This window comes from Leuciscus leuciscus, assembly GCF_965113295.1.
Source record: "Leuciscus leuciscus genome assembly, chromosome: 19".
Classification (NCBI taxonomy): domain Eukaryota; kingdom Metazoa; phylum Chordata; class Actinopteri; order Cypriniformes; family Leuciscidae; genus Leuciscus; species Leuciscus leuciscus.
Genome location: NC_138743.1, coordinates 5,848,411 through 5,871,051, shown reverse-complemented (window position 1 = coordinate 5,871,051; position 22,641 = coordinate 5,848,411). Strand labels below are relative to the sequence as shown.

The following is a 22,641-nucleotide window of genomic DNA, read 5'->3' as shown; positions in this document are numbered from 1 at the left end:
GGTCCTGGGGGTGGCCACTTTCATCAGAAGAAGTGAGCTAGCTTCTAAGCGAATTCTGAACGGACCGCCACGGCAGACCTCTTTGCGTGATCACGAAGGTAGGCTAATGGCTGAATCTAAATTTATAAGCAAAATCACGGGAATCAATAGCCTAATACAGCCCAGTTGTGCTAAAATAAATATCATGAGACGTCCATCATCAGATGAATGATATGGAAAAGTTAAGTTAGAGCCGCTAAAGCCAGTGCTACTACCCATGCGAACATGAACACTAAGCTTTTCCCTCCAAAAATATAGCTTAAAACTTATCTCCAAATGCAAAACTGACATTAACAAAATGCAATAATGCAATAACAGCTGAAAAAGTACTTGGGTGTGTGTTTTATTTTATATTTACCGTTCAATAATGCAATCGCTGCTGTCTGTCCCATAGAAGAACATGACAGCCAGCGTACGTTTTGGAACTATTGGGGCTTACATGAACCACGTGACAGCCATAGCGGCGACATCAAAGAGTGTCGCAACTCTCTCTCTCTATGGCTCTGGGTCTGTCCTGTCTCAGTGTGTTGTCAGTGTCCTCTTTGCATTTTCAGTGAGAACATGGTGTGGCGTGAGAGCGGCATGGCTTGTCGGACATAGCAACAGTAACTAAAGGGGGCGGGTCTTTGCGAACGGTCAATTTAGCAATTCTGACTTTATAACTCGGAATTCAGATTTATTTATTTTTCGGAATTGAGATATAGGCCTAAAGTCGCAATTGCGAGTTATTGTCCAATTCTGAGGGGAAAAAAGACCATTTTTACTAGTTACAAGTTCTCAACAAGTTCTCACAAGTCTGACTACAAGCAATTCTGACAGACTTTTTCAATTCCTTTCAATTTCAATTCTGACTTAATACAAAGCTGAGAAAAAAGTCAGAATTGTGAGATTAAAAGTCACAATTGCCTTTTTACATTTTTTTTTGTTCTGTGGCAGAAACAAGCTTCCGTAATTGTCTGTTCGAAAATAGTTCCAATTTCAAACACTTAAGGTATGCAGTACACTAAGCAAAAAAGCTAGTATTGCATTCAGAACATATAGCCTATACGATACAAGTACATCAAGGATTTACTTTGTTCAAGTGAGCACTATTGATTTATTCTTTTCTGTAGTTGATCCAGCAGGATTAAATCATACATGATGAAATTACAGTACAAATGAAACACTACCGCTGTTAAATATTATTCAAAGTACACATGCATCTACAAAAGGGGGAAATCTGTTAAATAAACATTTCTGAAATGCTGATCAAACATTTAAAAAAAAAACAGTGAGATAAGGCTAAAACCTTCTCATTTCAGCAGCTCTGACTCACCTCACACACACATCCTCTATCAGTGTGGGCTGTGATTAGTAAGCTCTTAATTACAGTCACCTAATTACAGTGTGTTCTTTAGACTGTAAACTCACACTGCTCTTATTAGTGTGTACATCACGAACTGAACTCTTTAAGTCTCTAAAAAGCTAGTTTCCCGTGTGCATGACATGAGCTCAGTATGAGAGCAGATGGAATGAAGAAAATTGTGTCCTAAGTGGGTGAATCTTATCAAACCTGTCAAAAACATTTTCCCCTCAATTCTTTTTAAATTAGGTCATCAGAAGTTTTACTTTTGAGTTTTGTGCCATTCTAATTATTCTCAATGATTATCATAAAATTTTGTATTATTAAAAAAAAATACTGTAATACAAAAACAGTATAAATGATTTTACTTATATTGTTATCGACACTTATTGAACTGAAGAGTCAACACTGAACTAGCTTGAGCTGAATAAACACTGTTCGCTGTTGTAGAGCTGCTTATAGCTGAATTGAACTCATTTTATAATTGATAAACTTAACAGTTTTTGAACTGAACTGAATCAACACTGAACTTACTTGAGCTGAATAATGAAACTATTGTCTTTTTACAGCTGCAATACTGCAATATTTGAACTGGTTCTTCATACCTGATGAAGTTTGCATCACTGATTCTGTTATTTTCCTGTTTATTACTGTGAAGCTGCTTTGAAACGATCTGTATTGTATTAAGAGCTATAAAATAAGGTGTCATGACTTTAAATTATTTAAACATTTTTCCACATTACAATAACAAGAATGAGATTTTCATACATTCTAACAATGACAATTTATTTATTTTAGATTTTGGGGTGAAAAATGACCTGGACATGATCCCGACAGGTTCTGTGAGATTCACCCAGATCCAACTGACAATCATGTCAGATTATTAGAAAACAGACAAAAGAGGTCAAAACACAGTCATTAAAACCCTTGAAATACAGCAGAACGGCCACAAGATGAGCTCTGACTGTCCACTGAAGGTACACAAAATCACCCCATCCCCAAAAATAAAAACATTGAATAGTGCTCCATAATATATTAGTCACAATCTGTCAGTCCTTCGATTAGAGAGGTGTATTTCAGACACACGCACACACACACACACACACACACACTTATAAAACATCTGAAACTGTCCGAGTAGAAGCACTCATTGTGGCTGGAGTAATTTTGTGTCTCTAATAAAAACATCTATAAGTTCGCGAGGATGCTGCCCTCATATCTTGGGTCTCCATCCCTTGATGAACTGCATGATTTTTTTGACCTGTAGTTTGGTGAGGTTAAAGTCCTCCGACAGGATTTCCTCTGTCAGCTGAGTGAAAATAGAGCCGTCGATCCTCTCTCGGCTGAACAGACCAATCACGTCGTCCGAAAGGCCGATAAACCTCAGACTGGACGAAACCTCCTCCACCGAGAGCCAGCAGAGCTCCGAGGGGGGTCGCCATGACGACCCAGCCCCGCCCTCTGCCCCCCTCGTCATGGTAACGGATCCGGAGGCGGGGTCCACGGTGACCATGTCCTCTTCTGAATTCTTGACTGGTCTGGGCGGAGCTTCGGGACTGCATTCTGAAGCTCCCTGATTGGTTTGAGGCTCCTTGGGGGTGGAGCTAATGAGGTCGGGTATCAGAGTGGGAGAGTTCCTACCAGTGGTGAGCCAGTCGGAGGAGGCGTGGGCGTGTCCCGGGTTGGCAAAGGGGTTTAGGGCACCGAACGGTGCGAAGCGGTTCTGCGCCACCGGACGCGGTCTGGGACAGGTGGAGTAGTTCTTTTGGGCGGAGTCAGTGCTGAGTAGAGGTGTATTGAGGACGTTGGAGGTGTAGGCTCCGCCTCCTCGAGGGTGGGACCAACAGGCCTGCGCGGGCTGGGCGGGATCAGGGCTTACGCAGGGGTCAGAGGTCACACAGTCGGCCCAGGTGCATGGGTAACAGTACAGAGAGTAAGAGTCCGGCGATGGAGAGCTGCTGCCGCTACGAGGAGCAGAACTGATGGAGAGAGAGAGAGAGAGAGAGTTGTGTAGTGATAAAAAAAGAAATCACCAAAAACTCACCATGCCTAAAAAAGTATAAGTCTAATCCAAAGAGGTGAGAAGTTGCAAGATACTTAATTAAACACTTAAGCCCTATTCGGACAGGACTAGTTTTCTAAACAACGTTTGAGTTATAATACTTATCACTCAACGTTTGTGATGTAATGTAGCGATTCAGACGGGACTCACATCTCTGTGTTTATCAAGTCAAGTCAAGTCAAGTTTATTTGTATAGCGCTTTTCACAATACAGATTGTATCAAAGCAGCTTCACAGTATTAAATTAAAATAATACAACAAAGTTTGTTTCAAGAGGAATTTATTGATTGATAAAATTAGATTAAATATCCCCAAAATATCCCCAACTGAGCAAGCCAAAGGCAACAGTGGCAAGGAACCGAAAAACTCCATCAAGTGACCTAATTTTACAGATGTGGGAGTGTGTGTTTTCTAGATGTGGGCGTAACAGAAGGTCATCTGCTGTGCTTTTACAGTATATGTCTTTTAATTTATCATTTGTTGATATAATTTTAACTCATTAGAATAACCCTATTTAAGTAAAGTTTATTCATGGGTTTCATCAGGTCCCTTTCCACAGGTGTATAAAATCAAGCACCTAGATTATGAATGCAGACTGCATTGTGCTTGATTAATACACCTGTGGAAAGGGACCTGATGAAACCCATGAATAGCAGTGGCTGTTTATTATAAACTTGCATAAGTGAGCAGAGAAATCTAGACAAGTGTCTTACTCTTACCTGACACTGATTTTAAAATGGACAGACTTGTGTCTATGCTCTATTTATTAATTTTATAATGTTATTTTTTCATCGGATACCATCCATATTGAAACTAAATGAAAGCATGCCGAAGCTTGGTGTGCAAACGGTAGCTCATGTAGGCCAGAAGACACTCGAGGAGAAGCGTTAGGATAATACAACGTTTGCATTCGGACAGGATTAGATCTCTCTAGGGACTGTTGAGTTTGCTGAAAAACAATAGGTAATTTGCCTTTTTTTAAGTTGTGTGAAAAAAACACAGACTTGGCAAATTCAGGCGGGATTAAAACGTCAAGTACATCTGTGAAACACGAATTTCTCTAACGTCCCCCTGGAAAACTAGTCCCGTCTAAATAGGGCTTAAAATAGTGAAAAAAAGACAACAAGAAAGTAAATGCAAGATCATGTTTTGACCAAAACATTTGCTGTTCCTCATTAAAGCTGTAGTTTTTATCTCGCATTTGATTTTTTTTTGTCCATCTTAGTGTGCAAGCCTTTTTTGCAACTTCTCATAATAAATAAAGTAAAAAAAAAAAAAAAAACATTTTTACTCCTTATGGTTTTATTTAATAGCATTTGATATAGTTAGGATCAATTATCAGTGCTTCCGAAGGGAAATATTTCCTCAAAAGTACTAAAAGAATTATTAATGGCATTATTAACTTCCCCTTGATTCCCATTCCTACTTATTTCCAGTACTTATAACGTCTCTATTTAAACCCCTCTAAGAGTACACCACACCACAATACTTCCATTTGCAATAATTCCTTTCAAGAAAATCAATGGCCATATTTGCAGTGCCTTTGTGGCAGCTATTTTGGGCATCCGAGACCAAGTCATTTCTACAGCACTTGAATGAGGCATTCCTGAAATCTCAAAAACTGCTTGCCACGCTCACATTTCAATAACATATTTCAAATCAGCAACAAAATCTGATATGAACCATCCCATAAATGTTATTTCTTATGCTTAAATTTGCATATTGGTGGACTAGCCAATAGAAATGACACGACTGGCTCTTTTATTTAGAAGGCGGGGACTTATTCTGCCAAATTTCACGTTGCACTTTCTATCATTCATAACAATATGACTGCACTGTCTTGGTATATCTTAAAGGGATAGTTCACCTAAAAATGAAAATTCTGTTATTAATTACTCACCCTCATGTCATTCCAAACCTCTAAGACTTCATCTTCGAGACACAAATGAAGATCTTTTTAATGAAATCTGAGAGCTTTCTGTCCCTCCATTGACAGATACGCAACTACCACTTTGACGCTTCAAAAAGTTCATAAAGAGATCGTAAAACTAATCCATATGAATTGAGCGGTTTAGTCCAAATTTTCTGAAGAGCCTCAATCGCTTTATTTAATGAACAGATTGAATTTGGGCTTTTATTCACATATAAACATTGATCAGCGAACATAAACAGAAGCTCAATCGAAACCTGTTTGACGTGCGAGAACCAATGAGGTTCATTCTCGTGTTACGCAGCACACTTTAACTTCTGCAAGAGGTTTGTTCTCACGCATCAAGCATTTTCGTTCGAGCTAAATTAAATCTGTTCATCATATAAAGCGATTGAGGATCTCTTCAGAAAATTTGGACTGAACGGCTCAATTCATATGGATTGGTTTTATAATCTCTTCATGAACTTTTTAAAGCGTCACAGTGGTAGTTGTGTAACTGTCAATGGAGGGACAGAAAACTCTCAGATTTCATCAAAAAGATCTTCTTTTGTGTTCTGAAGATGAATGAAAGTCTTGAAAGAACTAACCCTTTAAGTCTTTGAATAAGTAGATCTTTCTGTGTATGTGATTTGTACCTCTCCTGCAGTCCAGAGGAATAAAATGAGTGGTTTGGGTTGAGCGTCTGTGAGGCTGGAGCTTTAGGGAAGCGTGTGGGGACTGGAGGGCTCGGGACGGGGCCTTTAGCACAGCGGGGCGGAACGGGAGGAGCATTTAAAAAACGACACTCCTCTTTCACCTAGAGAGAGAAGAAATGGAAAAGAACTATAACTATGTCACACTAGATAGTGAGTGACATCTCCTGTATTACACAGGCTTGCTCTTGTTTTCCTCACAACTCAAGAAAATGTCACTTTCAGAAGAAAGTAAAACACCATTTTCTCATGTCATTAATATTGAACACATACTGAAAAGTGAACAAATGAATATTAAACGCAGAATATGGAATAAATGAAACAATGAATACTGGATAATAAATACTAAATACTAAATTGAAAACTAAATACAGAACACTGTTAGTTTATTTACAAACACTGAGTCTCATTATAAAAAGGCAAAAATCTTATATTAAAATAATATAATGTAAATTCAAACTATGATCACTAAAACAGATATTAATATCAAGTATCAATTCATCTCAGGCTGTCAATAAAATGATTTGCATGATATAATTGCAAGATATTAAGATCATTCAAATACATAATTGTGGCGGATGTGTAAATCGCTGAACAGACTAAACGTATTCTTATAATGGAAACTGTGCTAATGATTTTAATATCATTGTAACCATATTTTAATAATCAAATTGGTATTTCTGAATCTATTTAAATCTGGTATCCACAAAACTTTATTATGTGCTTCTTATTTAATAACTCTAAACAATATACAGTACAATATGATCAAACAAATGATTTCTGCATGTGTTTATTTTTTTTTAATTACAGTCAATATAGAAATATTGCCTTGATCATTATGATGATGATAAACATTTTAATATTTATCGCTGTCTAAATTTCCTCTTCTGGGAGAAACAACTCTAGGATTCTGGGATACAGTTCATTTCCTCCACAAATACACCAGGGACAGTGTGTGTGTGTGTGTGTGTGTGTGTGTGTGTGTGTGTGTGTGTGTGTGTGTGTGTGTGTGTGTGTGTGTGTGTGTGTGTGTGTGTGTGTGTGTGTGTGTGTGTGTGTGTGTGTGTTGTTTGAGAAGCTAAATTACAGGCCAGAACTGAACCCTCTGTGTGTGTGGGAGAAAGAGAGAGAGGAAAAGGAAAAGGCTGTAATTTCAGTCAACAGAGTCAAAAAGACTTTAATTCCGGCTCTACGAGATGTTTGTTTCTCTGAGTAAAGTGTCAGTCATTTTATCAGAAAAAGTTGCTACATTAAAAACTACTTTACCACCTGCATTATTAGTATTTTCATGAAGTGTTCAAAATATTCAAGTAGCTCCTCATATTAACATTATATAAAAGACATTGACTGAGATGATGTGTGATTATGTGTGTGTGCTGTGTTCCGGTAAACGCATGCTCATTATTCAGTCTTTAAAAGCAATAGTATCAATAATTTAGTCTGGGGCAGCAGTGCTGTGTGATACTGTATATAATGCACATATGATTCTGTGTGTTTGTGTGTGTGTGTGTGTGTGTGTGTGTGTGTGTGTGTGTGTGTGTGTGTGTGTGTGTGTGTGTGTGTGTGTGTGTGTGTGTGTGTGTGTGTGTGTGTGTGTGTGTGTCTGTGTGTGTCTGTATGTGTGAGTTTGCATGTGGGCCTGTGGCAAAAAGAACAGAGGAAGACAAGTACTCTCATGGGAATAAAGAGGGTAAGTGAACTACAGTAGAGCTGAGCTCAGGGTCAGAAGCACAATAACACGAGGAAAATGTCTAAAAGGAGTGATTCTCACAAAACTGGTCGAGAACATGTCCAGAATATTTCAAATATACCTCAAAATCTATAGAAACAAAGAAGGACTTTTATGTATTTTGTTATACAATATTATTAAATATCATTATACTTAAAAAAATATATATAAAAAATGTTTACATTATACTTACAGAAAAGTAAGCCTCTTTTAGAACCATTAAGATTTTATTGAAGTGCCATTATTTTCCATAACAAATACATACATTTCCCCAAAAATTATAATTTTAATGCAAACAAAATCGAATTAACATTATTGTACTGCCATATACACCGATGAGCCAAAACATTATGACCACCTGCCTAATACGCTGTTGGTCCTCCATGTGCTACCTAAACTGCTCCATCCCACCCAGGCATGAACTCTACAAGAGGCTGAAGGTGTCCTGTGGTCTCTGGCACTGAGACGTCAGCAGATCTTTCAAGTCCTGTGGTTTGAGGTGGAGTGTTGGTCCGGCACGTCCCACAGATCTGGGGAATTTGGAGGCCAGAGGAACACATTGAACTCTTCATTATGTTCCTCAAACCATTCCTGAACAATGTGTGGCAGTGCTTCCACCAGGGAACACCATTGTCATGAAGGGGTGTATCTGGTCTGCAACAGTGTTTAGGAAGGTGACTAGTCAAATAAACGTCCACATGAATGACCGGACTCAGGGTTTCCCAGCAGAACATTGACCAGAGTGTCACACAACTGGGATTTCCAGTTCAGTGGAAATCCCGCCCAGCAGCCGATTCTAAAGATTTCATTGGTCATGTCAATCACTGTACTGATTGCCTACACCAAACACTGATCCCTAAACCTACCCGTCACTGTAACCTCAACCATTGAGCATTAGCTGCAGGGTGGGATTTCCGCTGAACTGGTTTGGGGGGAAAAATCACGCGGCTTGTCATCGTCCCACAGTCCATCCTGGTGCATCACTTCCCCAGAGGACCGTTTTCCACTGCTGTTCCGAGGTCCAGTTTCGAGGCTCACGTGCCCATTGTAACCACTTTCAACAGTGGACAGGGGTCATCATAGATATCTGATTGGTCTACAGCTGCTCCATACACACTGTGTGTTGTGACACATTCCTCATTACAATCATTAAAATATTGTGTGACTTGTGCCTCATAGACCTTCTGTTGGCTCGGATCAGACGGGATAACCTTCATTGCCCTCGTGCATTGATGAGACCCTGTTGCCGGTTTGTGGTTTGTTCCTCCTCGGACACTGTTGGTCAATTCTCAGCACAGCTGACCGAGAGCGACACACAAGCCTCGGCGTTTCAGAGATACTCTGACCCAGTCATAACAATTTGGCTCTTGTCAAAGTCGCTCAATGGCCTTGTTAGTAGATGATCAATGATATTCACTTCACCTGTGGCTGGTCATAATGTCTTGGCTCATCAATATGTGTGTGTGTATGTGTATATATTGAAGGTTGACTCCCCCCCCCCCCAAAAGTGTAAACACTGTGACACTATCAAAACATTGATCTGTTAGTTTGAGTATCTTCAAGATACCCAACACAGCAACTTAGATTTTTTTTGTAATGGAAATCTAATGAGAATCACCACAGAAAATAATGAAAATTACCAAAAAATTTGAATTTGGGTGGAAAACATGGTTAATAGTCATGAAAATAATTTAATATAATATAAGTTCAGATTTTTCCTTTAACTTTATGGCTAAAATATGGCCCAGATATTTTTTTTTTTACGAAAAAACAATGAGGCAAAAACTCAGAATTTTATTAGAAAATCTATGGAAAATAACTGCTTACAGCTTCTGATTTGGGTGGGACTGGGGGTGGAGTCGATACTCTTCCTGCTTCCATCTGCACCATGGCGACGTGGGTGGAGCCCACCGTTCCCTCCAATGACGTGGTAGTGGAGTGAAAGGATATGAGGTTATGCTCCGCCTTCACCGCGCTCTCAGATGCCAAGCCAAAGCTCCCAGAACTCTGATTGGTCCAGAGCTCCTCGTATGGAATCTCCTGCGTCTCAGTCGACCAATCGGGTGTGACGTATTCTCGTTCCTCTCCGTCGCCGTCACTAGAGGGCAGCGTGTGCGAGTCGACCAGCGAGTCTCTGCAGCCGTGTGAGATTGTGTGTGTGTGTGTGACCGCTCCACCTCCGTACACACACAGAGACAGTCTCTGCAGGGACGTCCCCAACTCGTCTCGCCCGTAGCCTTGAACGCACACCCGAATCCGCCGCGGACTGAGACACTCCTCGGAGAAATCCGTCTTGACTTCGCGCACGGCGCGCGAGTAGTCGTCTGGGTCGAAGCTCTCTTGGCAACGCAGCGCACACTGCAGCACCACCTGCTGGTAGGAAGCGTCTCCGCGCAAAAGCCCCTCCGGCAGAGTGAAGCACGGCATGTCCGTTAATAAAAGGAAGTGAGACGGTGTCACTTCCTCTTTGCGAAGTATACAGCAGAGAACGACAGTTTTGCTGATGATGCTGAGGAGTTTATATCGATGACCCTCGCGGATCGCATGAAGGTCGTACAGGTTGCGAGGAGGTCGCGAGGGCACGGATACGTTCACAGGCAAACGCACGCGCTCGATGATGCTACGCACGGTGTGTTCGCCTCCCTGCATCTGCAGCTCCTGCGGCGAGCGCGTGCAGAACCGCCCGCGACACTGGAACGGCAAACTGACGCTCTCGTTGGTCCGATGGTTCATGCATATCAAACAAGGCATCTTCGTGCGGGCGGGACGTCCCAAAGCTCCGCTTGCTTTGCCCAGTCGCCGTAGCAGCGTCGTCAGGCGGGATTTCTCGCGAGTCGATTGGACGCAGAGCAGTTCTGCTTGGCCCATGAGAGTCAATTCATCACCAGTCTGAAGAGAGAAATTATATAACTCGCTATCCTCCGTAAACTCCCCAGAAACCACCTGCAGAGAGAAAAAAAAGAAGAGACAAACGTATTAGCATTTAACACAAAAAAACAATGACTTATGTTGTAAAGTATGAACCTAATTTGTTAAAGGGATACTTCACCGATTAGCATTAAGCTTTGTATCAGTAGAAACGACCGTGCCTCCCCCCTCATGTCCCCCTGAGACGAGAGATTTCTGTATTGTTTGTCTGGAAAAAAACCTCTGATGACGCAAAAATCGTCATTTATATGCCGATAAAACGGCGTCTTTTCAGTTTCGAGTCAACTAGTAGCCTAGTTATATAATTTCTTCCGATACTGCCCTCTGTAACCGGTGGGCGTGGCTTGGGAGTGGCCAGTAGGGCAGCTAAGCAAGTGCATTCTGGGAGTTCTTGTCTTTCATCCACATGAGCCAAAAATACATTTTCTGGCTTTTCTCAGTCTAGAAGGCACCAACTTCTAAAATAATTTCACATTTCTACTACATAAATGACCCAGTTTAAATACACATTCATCTTTCCAGCGGTGAAATATCCCTTTAAGCTACAAGCTACTTATAATTTACAGCAGTTAAACTACAGTCAAGCCTAAAATTCGAGTTCCGGTGGAAGATTGACCTCTGACCTGTATTGATGAATGCGGAGGCGCAGAGCAAAACAAAACACCGAAGTCTAAAATGAGAATTTTTAAAGAGAAATGTGGGAGGAGTTTGAGTTTGTTGGCCAGCCCTGTTTGTTTGAACCACGAGAGATCAAACTCTCACCTAAGATTACGCTACTCCTACATCCTACGTCATGCGTCGGGTCAGAGGTCACTCTTCTGCCGGAACTCGCGTACGGCCGTTACCGGAAACCAGTCATTATAGTTTATAAAGTTATAAATATGGATGTTTTTCGGACAAAAACACATCACTGTGCTTCAGAAGGCCTTTATTAACCCACTGGAGTCGTATGGGTTACTTTTATGATGGATGGATGCGCTTTTTTGGGCTTAAAAATCTCACGTACCATTCATTCCCATTATAAAGCTTGGAAGAACCAGGATATATTTTTTAATATAATTCTGATTGTTTTTGGCTGAAAGAAGTCATATACACCCAGGATAGCTTGAGGGTGAGTAAATTATAGGCACTGAATTATTTTTCATAATTTTCTGACCAATAATAATGATTCATGAAAAGAAATAAAAAAATGATGAAATATGGAGGTTTCTGCCTGACAGTGACGATACGTAACTGTAACAGTATATAATTGATCATTTAATCAGACTCAAATCATGGCTCAAAAACATTAAATGAACACTAAATGAATCAGTGAATCATTTCTTTTGAACTTATTTAATGTGAAACTGTCAAAACAATCGGAATTATTTAGACTTTACAATGAAAAGTCGATTATAAAGTAGTATGCGTAATACAATGTGAAAAAACATGCAGTGTTTTGCCATGTTAAATCACTACTTGTTGGACAATGTATTACATAACTAGTATGTTTGTAATTTGTAATTAGTAATAGTTTTGTATGTTTTTAATATTTATTAACTTTAATTTCAGATTTAGCTTTAGTAATTTTTGAATAGTTATAGCTAACAATAACTACACTACTGACAGATTAATGTTAGGTATTGCTGAGATGCAGTCATTACCTTAACGCTGAACGTGATGGGCTCCATGACAAACACGCGATCAGGAAAGATTCCTGCGATTTCCTCCACGCTTCCAAAATACTGAACCGGCTCACGGACATCCCGATCCTGATCCAATAACTTAAACTTTCCTGAGGACAGAACAAAAAGAGTCAAAGACAGAAATGAAGAAATAGTTGTACAAAATTTCCCCCTGAAATGAGCTAAATCGAACTAAACCGCCCTCTGATGACATCCTGGAAGATAGAAAATAAGTTCATACAGGTTTTTATTTATAAAAATATAGAGTTTATATTGGGTTATCGAGTTTAGTCTCTCAAGATAACAATTTGCTTTATGTAATTAACAACAGAAGTCTATGGTATGTCCGCATTTAAGTGTGTATGTGATCTTATAGGTCATTTTCTCACACACACCAATAAAGCGTATCTCTCTTTGTCTTTTTGTCTCCTGGCAACAGCTTTTCTTTCTGCAGTTCTATACGACACTCGGAGCTGAAAGGGTTTCTTTCTCTTCTGAAGTTTCACTATTTATTTTCTGTTCTGGATGCATTTGTACAAAATAAATCTCTTCCACTAAAGCCACTAAAATTATAACTGTTGCAAACATCGTTTGGAGCACCTTCAACCAATCACAGCAAGCATAAATTTAAATACACCAATCACATTTCATTAGCACTCAAACACCCATTATTTTGCACTCACTTTTACATAGAAATCTAAACAGAGACTTCTTGTGTATTAAACTGCAGCGTTTGTGCTACGGACATGAATGATTCCTCAAATCATGTGTCTTGTTGAGGAGAGATGTGCTGTTATGAAGTGATTTACCTACTTTCAACTGACAGACAATGAAAAAAAAATGTTGAGAAAAAAATACAATTAATGATAAAACAAAATACTGGATTTACAAATCTATAGGATGTATATGGACCTGAATATCACATAGACTTGGGAGCGTGTTCCACCTAGTAACACCTTAGCAACTACATAACACACATACGGCTTAGCTCCAGTCTATTTAACGGATCTTCTATCGCCCAATAATCCATCGCGCTCTTTAAGATCACTAAATTCAAGGCTTTTGGTCATACCTCGGATATCCAGAACCACCAAAGGAGGGAGAGCATTTTCACATTTAGCTCCAAAACTCTGGAATAGTCTTCCTGATACTGTTCGTTGCTCAGACTCGCTCTCCCAGTTTAAAACTAGATTAAAGTCGCATTTCTTCAGCCAGGCATTCATATAATCCTACAGTTCAAACTACAATCCGGCCTCTAGCTCATAAATGCCAGAGGAGAACTGGCCCCCGACTGAGCCTGGGTTCTCCCAAGGTTTTTTTTTCTCCATTAGGTCACCTGATGGAGTTTTAGGACACCATTAGATCACTTGATGGAGTTTTTCGGTTCCTTGCCACTGTTGCCTTTGGCTTGCTCAGTTGGGGATATTTTGGGGATATTTAATTTAATTTTATCAATCAATAAATTCCACTAGAAACAAACCTTGTTGTATTATTTTAATTTAATACTGTGAAGCTGCTTTGATACAATCTGTATTGTGAAAAGCGCTATACAAATATACTTGACTTGACTTGACATAACCCTAGCAACCACTCACATCACTCTAGCGTCATAATTGTGAGTTCTGATTGGTCAAGCACCTCTCATATTTTCTTCTTTATTAATATCTACTATATATTAGTCTAATCTTTCACGCAATAGTTCACGCAAAAATGAAAATTCTGTCATTACTTTCTCACCTTAATGTCATTTTAAACCCGTAAGACTTTCATTCATCTTCGGAACACAAATGAAGATGTTTTTGATAAAGATGTTTTTGATGAAATCTGAGAGCTTTCTCTCCCTCCATAGAAACTTTGCAACCAGAAACCACTTAGAAACCACTTTGACGCTTCAAAAGGTTCATAAAGAGATCGTAAAACTATCCATATGAATTGAGCGGTTTAGTCCAAATTTTCTGAAGAGACTCGATCGCTTTATATGTTGAACAAATTGTATTTAAGCTTTTATTCACAAATATACTGGACTCAACACTTAGAATTTTTCTATTGGCATATTTTTTTTTCTTTGTCCTTTGTTGTTTGATTAACATTATAACAAAAACAGCAGTAGGTTTATTAGGCTGCTGTCACTTTAAGAGATGCACTGATCCAACATACTGTTACACATGCGTTTTATTTCTCAAATGTTTATGTTACATAAGACATAACAGACTATGTTTACTAGGATACTTGCAGAGACTGGATTTATGTAATTCTGTGTGAATATGTCCATTCAAGTCCAAGAAGAAGTGAACGAGAGCTCAATTCAGCATTTGCACGCTGTCTGAGAAGCAGCTTTCTGGGCGCACGCTTCGGATGTGTGCGCACACAAAACTTCTCACACTATTGAATTGAGTTCTCTATCACGTCTTCTTGCGCTTGAATATTTAAATTGGCAAGGCTTAAAAACACGTGCAAATAATAAACTTTCCTGATGCAGCACTGACCCGACTGAGCAAGTGACAAGTTGCATCAACTGTCCAGAGAAACGTTCACACTGGGTCATCGGGCAGTCCTTATTGCCGAGCCCTGTATAAACATTCATCAACTCACACATCAGTTGTGGTAAGTGTAAGCTCGAGCATGTTCGCTTGACATGCAAGAACCAATGAGGTTCATTCTCGTGTTACGAATAAAAGAATAAAAGAATCAAATAAATCTGTTCATCAAATAAAGCGATCGAGTCTCTTCAGAAAATTTGGACTAATCCGCTGAATTCATATGGATTAGTTTTACAATCTCTTTATGAACTTTTTGAAGTGTCAAAGTGGTAGTTGCGTAGCTGTCAATGGAGGGACAGAAAGCTCTCAGATTTCATCAGAAAGATCTTCATTTGTGTTCCTGAAGATGAACGAAAGTCTTATGGGTTTGGAACGACATGAAGGTGAGTAATTAATGTTAGAATTAAAAATTTTGGGTGAACTAACCCTTTAAGAAGGCAATCTGCAGAAGTTTGTCCCCAAATGTATATCTAAGACATAAATACAAATACATTTTTTTATAGAGTGCAAAACTGATCAGTAATTGCCCACTTTTCCAGCTGCCTTGGTTTTCAAAGTATTCTTTTTCGTCCATTTTCTTCATAGAGTGTAAACAAAATATGTTTATTGTTATAAGTTTATGTTATCCTTATAAAACAATTTCTCCATGAATAAAATGAATGACATTATTATTTGGAGTCCCTACAGTAGCTAGGTCAGAAAAACACAAATATAATGTGTCTATATTCTGCAGATCTGCCGTTTTGAGATTCATCGATAACAACTCTCTTCTGCATCATCAAAATCACATGCAAATCTAAAATATCAACATGGTCTCATCTTCTGCATCTCTCAGCTGTGTAAAAAATCATCCTTCTGTAATTCCATCTTCCTTATTAGCACTCTATCTGTCTATCTGAGAGACGTTAGACCCAGCCACCGAGACACGAATGACCTCATCCATCCCTCTCAGCATCTTACTGCCTCCGGAAACCCCAACAGATGATCTCATTGGTCACCTGACCTAATGGTATGGGTGGCGGGTATATTAGGTAACGGGCGTCCCAGGAGAGGAAGTCCAGCGCAGTAATGTCTGCGATTCCGGAAGCTCAGAAAAACGGGCTCCTCCGGGCTCTCATGGGAATGACGTCAGGATGAGGTAATGATGAGTTTGACTTTATGAATGAGAGCGCTAACCAAAGGGTCATGGATTTAAAAATCTGCCCCTGCTGGTGGCTGCCGTAACTACACCATTCTGTGGGCAAAAAGCATCTTTCTCCATTGACGGCCATTGATAAAGCAGTCGTCTATTCTAATGAAATACATTTTTTGGATGGATGGATGTTATGTATATATATATATATATATATATATATATATGAACTTGTATAAATTATTATTTAATAAGTATTATATATTGTATAAATAATTTAAAACAAAATAGCTTCACTACTACTTCTTACAGAATCATACAGAATCAAAGAATTATATAGAATCAAATAACTTCATTCAAGAATTTAGACTTCTTTGTCTTTGTTGTAATCTTAGGATGGTTATATCATTATCAAGACATTTTTGGCTTTATTGTCCAGAAAAAAATTCACCATCTTTACAATAGTTTATGATCTTAATGATTGTCTTAATTTATTGTTCCCGTATCACCTGAACGCTTTGCCCACATTGTATAAAAACACTCACTGCTATAAAACACTGTGAATTGAATTGAGACTGACTGTGTGTGTGTGTGTGTGTGTGTGTGTGTGTGTGTGTGTGTGTGTGTGTGTGTGTGTGTGTGTGTGTGTGTGTGTGTGTGTGTGTGTGTGTGTGTGTGTGTGTGTGTGTGTGTGTAACATCTAAGTGGCCATGTGTGAAGTTAAGTGCTAGAATACAACAATCAATATACTGTTAACAACCAATCATCTCCCTTTCTCTGTCTCTCTCTTTCTCTCTGGCCTGAGTGTTTTAATAGCTTGTACACTCTCAGTGGATACTAATGAAATCAGTTTTGTGCGCTGATATATAATTATTTGCTTAAAACTCTACTTTTACGAACTAGATTTTGGATAAAAATGTGAGTGGTGCATTTTTGGTGCATTTTATAATATTCTGATCTCTCTAGTCCATTTTATCATCAGCCAGGAGCAAATAAGTCACTTTGAAAAGTAATAGCACAACTCTAGTCAACAAACTCCACAATATCCAATATCATTCATGTTCACAGAACTAGCTAAACTGATGCAGCAACCACTAATTGATTACAATCATTACTTGAGTGTCAGTACACATGTCGGCACAGTCCAGTGTGTGTTATATCATGGTACCTTGATACTGTAGTGGGATGTCTATTTTAGGTCCGATCACATAGTGACCTTCCTCCAGACTGTGGGCAGTGACGGTGGTCCACTGTCTGCAGGAGTGAAGCAAAATCACGTCCTCCTCCGACAGACCCTCCACATTCTCACCTGCACATACACAAAAATGCACAACTGATATGATTATTCATCATTTACAGGTTCAGCACTGATGCAAAAAATGTATATTGGCCAAGCTGATACTTGGCTTTTTCGAGATGATCTGCATCAGTAATGCTTGGCTGACTCTAGATTAACTCAAATTAAATAACAAATCAAACAACTTCTATAAGTATATCAAACCTTACCCAGATGCATACAGTACACTCACATTAACCTATGTACTATATAGCAAATCTAAACTTGATTGTTATACCGTTGAAAAATGTACAGTAAACTATATTATCGCCTAGCGATATACTGTATATAAAGTTGTATTATATGCAACTTGATTCACATACATACAAAACACTAACATAAAGTTAAATATATGCTGTATAGCAAGCCTCAAATTCCTGTTTTTTCTATTTCGTAGCAGTAACTATATTATTAACCAGGTCTTTATATAAAGTTGGATATACAAGTATGTACAAATTTATCCGCATTTATACAGTAGACTCACGTAAATACTATATACAGCATATATCAACAGATTGATTGCTTGTATCGCCACAAAATATAAATTTCACTGGAAAATTGTCTAAATTACCTGGTTTTATTCAAGTCAAAATATTATTTAACATTGCTGAATCAACTTAAATGCATTCATAACAAAATTAAAATGAATGGGTTCAATCAAATATAAACATTAACATCATGATTTTCTGTAAAGCTGCTATAAAACAATGTGTATTGTGAAAAGCACGACTTGACATTATTCCTTTTGCACACCCATAAAGGTTGACCAGGAACTGTAAATCACAAAACACATAACACACAAAAGCTACAAAACTATAAATCCGGATGTATCTGCCCTTAATTTGTAGCTTTAAAACACACACACCTACACAGCCAAAGAGACAGTCAGTCTCACACACAGACACAAGTTCGACCACAAACATCACATGAGTTCTTTGAACTTCCTCACATGGGGTTTATGGGAGAGAACTGAGGTCAGCGATCAGACACAAACAACATCACCTCACAAACGTCAGACAGATCTCTCCGCTGAAGAAAGGATGAATGGACAGAGAGAGAGATGAACTGTATTGATCGGGTATTAAACGCATTCCTCATTGAGACGAGTCTCAAACAGATGCTTTACACAGGGAACGAGTCCAACACACACACACACACACACACACACATTCTCTGCAGATTGTCTGTTGTGTATAATTACTCCTGTCTGTGCTGATACAGTGAGATCCTCCTACACACACAAACACATTACAGCAGAATCTAATCAAGAAGATGATCTGAAGGTTTAAAATGAGCATTACAGTCAACAGGAACAATATTAAAAAAACATTAATTATCAAATCTGTTGTCACTCTACCATATTTATACTGTATGTAACATATTAGTGTATTTATTGCACTTTAAAAGCCCGTTCCCACCAAGGTCGATGACTATAGCCATAACTATTTCATTACTGTTTTGGCAATTGTTTTGTGGGCTAAAAAGGTCCATAGCGCATTGTCAATACTGTAGCGATGCATAAAGCAGAGCTCTCAAACTGAATCAGAACATGAGCGAAATCTTTTAGTATTAATGAATTTCGCATTCACACGGATTCCTATTGAAATGACTGAATTTTGCCTGAAATCTGCTGAGCAATGGCCCAATGAAGTGTTGACGTAATTTCCTCTGAAACACAGGAAGACAAGGCGGGGGAATATCGAGAAGCTCCTCCCCTTTTTAAAATAGCCAATAGCGTTTAGTTTATATCACAGCTCGGCCAGAGCCGTTGAGCTCGGTAAAGCCGCAGTTTCCTCCTAATCTCTAACCATTTCTCCTCATAATCTCCTCCATATCGCTTTAAAATAAAACATTCTGTGCAGAATTCAATTGGGTCCGATAAGTTTTGTGGTCTGTGCCGACTCGCGCATATGATCCGCTCTGTGTATCGTGTCTCTGGACCGGAGCTGTGGCGGTTAGCGTGACACTAACGTGAAACCAGACTTCATTCGCCCCAATGGAAAGCATATTTACACTGTCTGAATCATCCCCTATCCCCTATAGTGCACTATGTGCCATTCACCATGAAGAAAATAGTAAATGTGTGAATAAGTGACTGATTTCAGCCGCAGCCGCAGCTTCAGCGTTTATATTTATATTTATAATGTAGGGGGCGGAGCTTCAGATTCTAGAGAGCATATGATTGGACAGAAAATTTAATGAGAAGTTGAAGTGTAGAGTGATGTCATCAAAATCATTGGCAGAATCATCCATATTGGCGGAAGTGAGAGACTGTAAGTTTTGAATGCTTATATCTTCTAAATGTGAATTTTGTCATTGTTTTCATACTAAAAGCCAAAAAACTTCAATTGGGATTTCATGCGGACTTTGATAGATTATTGAAGTCCACATCACAACTATAACGATAACAACAAAGAGTAACTATATCATTGGAATCTCTTTTTTCCAACCGATGAACTATACAAACATTGTCAGCCATTCATCTGACTTTAAAGAGCTGGAGAATGTAAAGCGACAGACGATAAAGCTGCATCACACACTTGAAATAAACCAGAATATTATCGTTTGTTGGTGTGGACACTCATAGTTATAGTTATCATTCTTGGGGTAAACAGTCAGGCATTATAAGTATGATATACATGTGCATAAAATAAACAAAAAGTAACAATCCATTATGGTCGTGGCAATGGCCATTACTCAGGCTAGATATATGCCAAATTTAATGTAAAAGTCTTGCCACTGAATTGTCTGAAGTTTTCAGCTAGTAAAATTAAGTTCTTGACTGTTTGCTTAAGTGTAAAAAAGAACCATTTTCAGCATGTTTTATTTCTAAGGATGCACAAATCTATTGGATATTCCTGTTTTCCTCGTCTGATTCATTTTCCTCTGATTCAATCATCTTTACAGAAGATCTGTTTTATGTTTAAAGGGTTAATTCACCTACCCAAAATAGAAATACTTTCAGGTAGGGGTGAATTCATGGTGATTGGGACACGTTTTGCCATTGATATGACTTGGAAAAGTGTCCCAATCAACCTGATTTCACTCCTAAATAAATGTCAGAAAATGCATTTCTGGGTGAGAAGTATTTATTTAAATACTCTCACCAGAGAATATGGAGTCTAACTATAATGGAAACACAAAAACTCCCTGAAAAAGTCTGTGAAACTCGTGTAAAATGTGTATAAAGAACATGCTGTCACATATCATATCATGACTTATATCAGCCACATATGCAGTAATTGATAAATGATCATTTTAGTTCCAATTCAGAACCTTTTTTCCCACCATAGAGTCAAACTTTCTCTCTCTCTCTCTCACACACACACACACACACACACACAGTCGACATTGATGGGAGATTAATTCTGTGTTCCTCGGTTGTGATTGCTGAGTAAATGTTGGAGTTTCTCCTGCAGGAGGTTGTTTAGTATTCAACACACACTACAGCGCATTACAACATTAACATATGAAAAGAGCTGCAGCTCTTTAACACACAACACACACTCTGTCACCTTTAGCCAAAAGACAAGTCAACTACACACTTCACTGAGGATTCTGTGTTACAAACATTTACACAACGTTTCATTAGTTTCATGCGATACAATTTTTTATTTTGTCAGGGTTTGTTAAACTATCCCGAGTGTTTCGAGAATTACTTTGCATAATCAGAGCCAAAAAATCAGTTATATGCAAGCGAAACGTCATGTTTCTTATTCCACTAACTTTGATTCGGCAACAAGCTGAAGAATCTTTGACGCGACGCGGCGCAAAAGCGTCAAACAAACTCTCGCGCTCGATCTAGTCCGTTTATAACTGCTTTCTTACCGTGGCTCAGTCGCACGAGTGTCGGTAAGCGGAATTTGCTCACGATCACGTCCAACGGCAGCGACACGGAGCTCCACGAGAGTCCGGTAATGCTCGCGGATAGTTTCTCCATCTTTCATCCGTCACCATCATCATCATCACTCGCATCACGGGGACGGAACGGAACCGGTGTCAGGAGCGCATGGGGCCATGATGAAGAGAAACGCGTGAGAGAAACTCTGAGTCTGAAGTGATGTGATCTAAACCGGACTCACCGAACGAGGCGCGCGACACCCGCCCTCCTCCTCACGCACCCGCACCCGCACCCGCGCGCACCGGAACACCGGACTGACCGTGCGCTGGAGATTCATATCACTTCAAAATTCCAATGGGTCTGTATTTTTTATTAAAGACGAAAAACAATTTTATAGATATTGTAAAGTGCAACACTTGCGTGATTATTTGTTAAAATTCCCTAATTTCCAAGTTAAAGACCGTGGGAACCTTCCTTGATACAATATGCCAATTATACAGGGGGGATTCTTGGCTTAATAGCATTTGCGTCATTGACTAATTATTTACAGTGAACAATAACATCTTGTACTCAGGCCTAAACTTTTATGATTAATAAAAAAGTTAGTTTCACTAAAAAACTTTAAAGTCCCCATGAAATCAAAATTTACGTTTTTTGGCTTTTAGTAGGCTATGAATATTTTAGCCTACTGTTGTCTATAAGCTAGTGTGCTCCAAAACAATTACAGAATTCGCATTTAGAAGATAAGCGTTTAAAACTTACAGTCTCTCACTTCCGCCAATATGGATCAATGATTTTGATGACATCACTCTGCACTTCAGCTTCTTATAAGATTTTCTGTCCAATCAAATGCTATCTAGAATCGGAAGGGTCCCGCAGCAGAATCTGTCACTTGTTAACACAGTTACTATTTTCTATGTGGTGAATGGCACATAGTGCACTATATAGGGGATAGGGAACGATTCAGACAGTGTAAATATGCTTTCCATTGGGGCAAATGAAGTCTGTTTCACATTAGTGTTACGCGACCCGCCGCAGCGCACACAGTCTGCTCCGGTCCAGAGACATGACAGCACAGAGCGGATCATATGCAGAGTCAGCACAGACCATAAAACATATCGGACCCAGGGGTTTAAATGGGCCGAAATGGTCTGGAACTACGTTAAATAAATAGATTCATTAATCTCAACGAATCTCGCTGGTCCCGAGATGGGCCCACCGACCCAATAGAATGTATTATATATATGTAATAATGTGGGCTATAGTGTGGCTACAGTGCCAGGGCTGAATGTTTGTCCCAGTCCGCCCCTGACAGTTGCTGTTCTAGCCAGAGCAAGTGGATGTTTCAGTGGAGTTAAAAGTCGAAGGTGAAATAGGCTAATGTCAAATTTCCATAATTGTGGTTGT

At 39.2% G+C, this 22,641-nt stretch overlaps 1 protein-coding gene across 1 annotated transcript; it reads right to left on the bottom strand.

Moving 5' to 3' along the window:
* Positions 1-551: 551 nt before the first annotated feature.
* Positions 552-22,255, bottom strand: gareml (GRB2 associated, regulator of MAPK1-like). Its single transcript, XM_082148052.1, has 6 exons — positions 21,222-22,255; positions 17,226-17,366; positions 12,365-12,495; positions 9,621-10,736; positions 6,008-6,168; positions 552-3,360 (listed from the first exon to the last, which is right to left on the bottom strand). Exons 1-6 carry the CDS (start codon positions 21,331-21,333, stop codon positions 2,595-2,597), a joined length of 2,427 nt encoding a protein of 808 aa, XP_082004178.1. The 5' UTR covers positions 21,334-22,255; the 3' UTR covers positions 552-2,594.
* Positions 22,256-22,641: the final 386 nt, after the last annotated feature.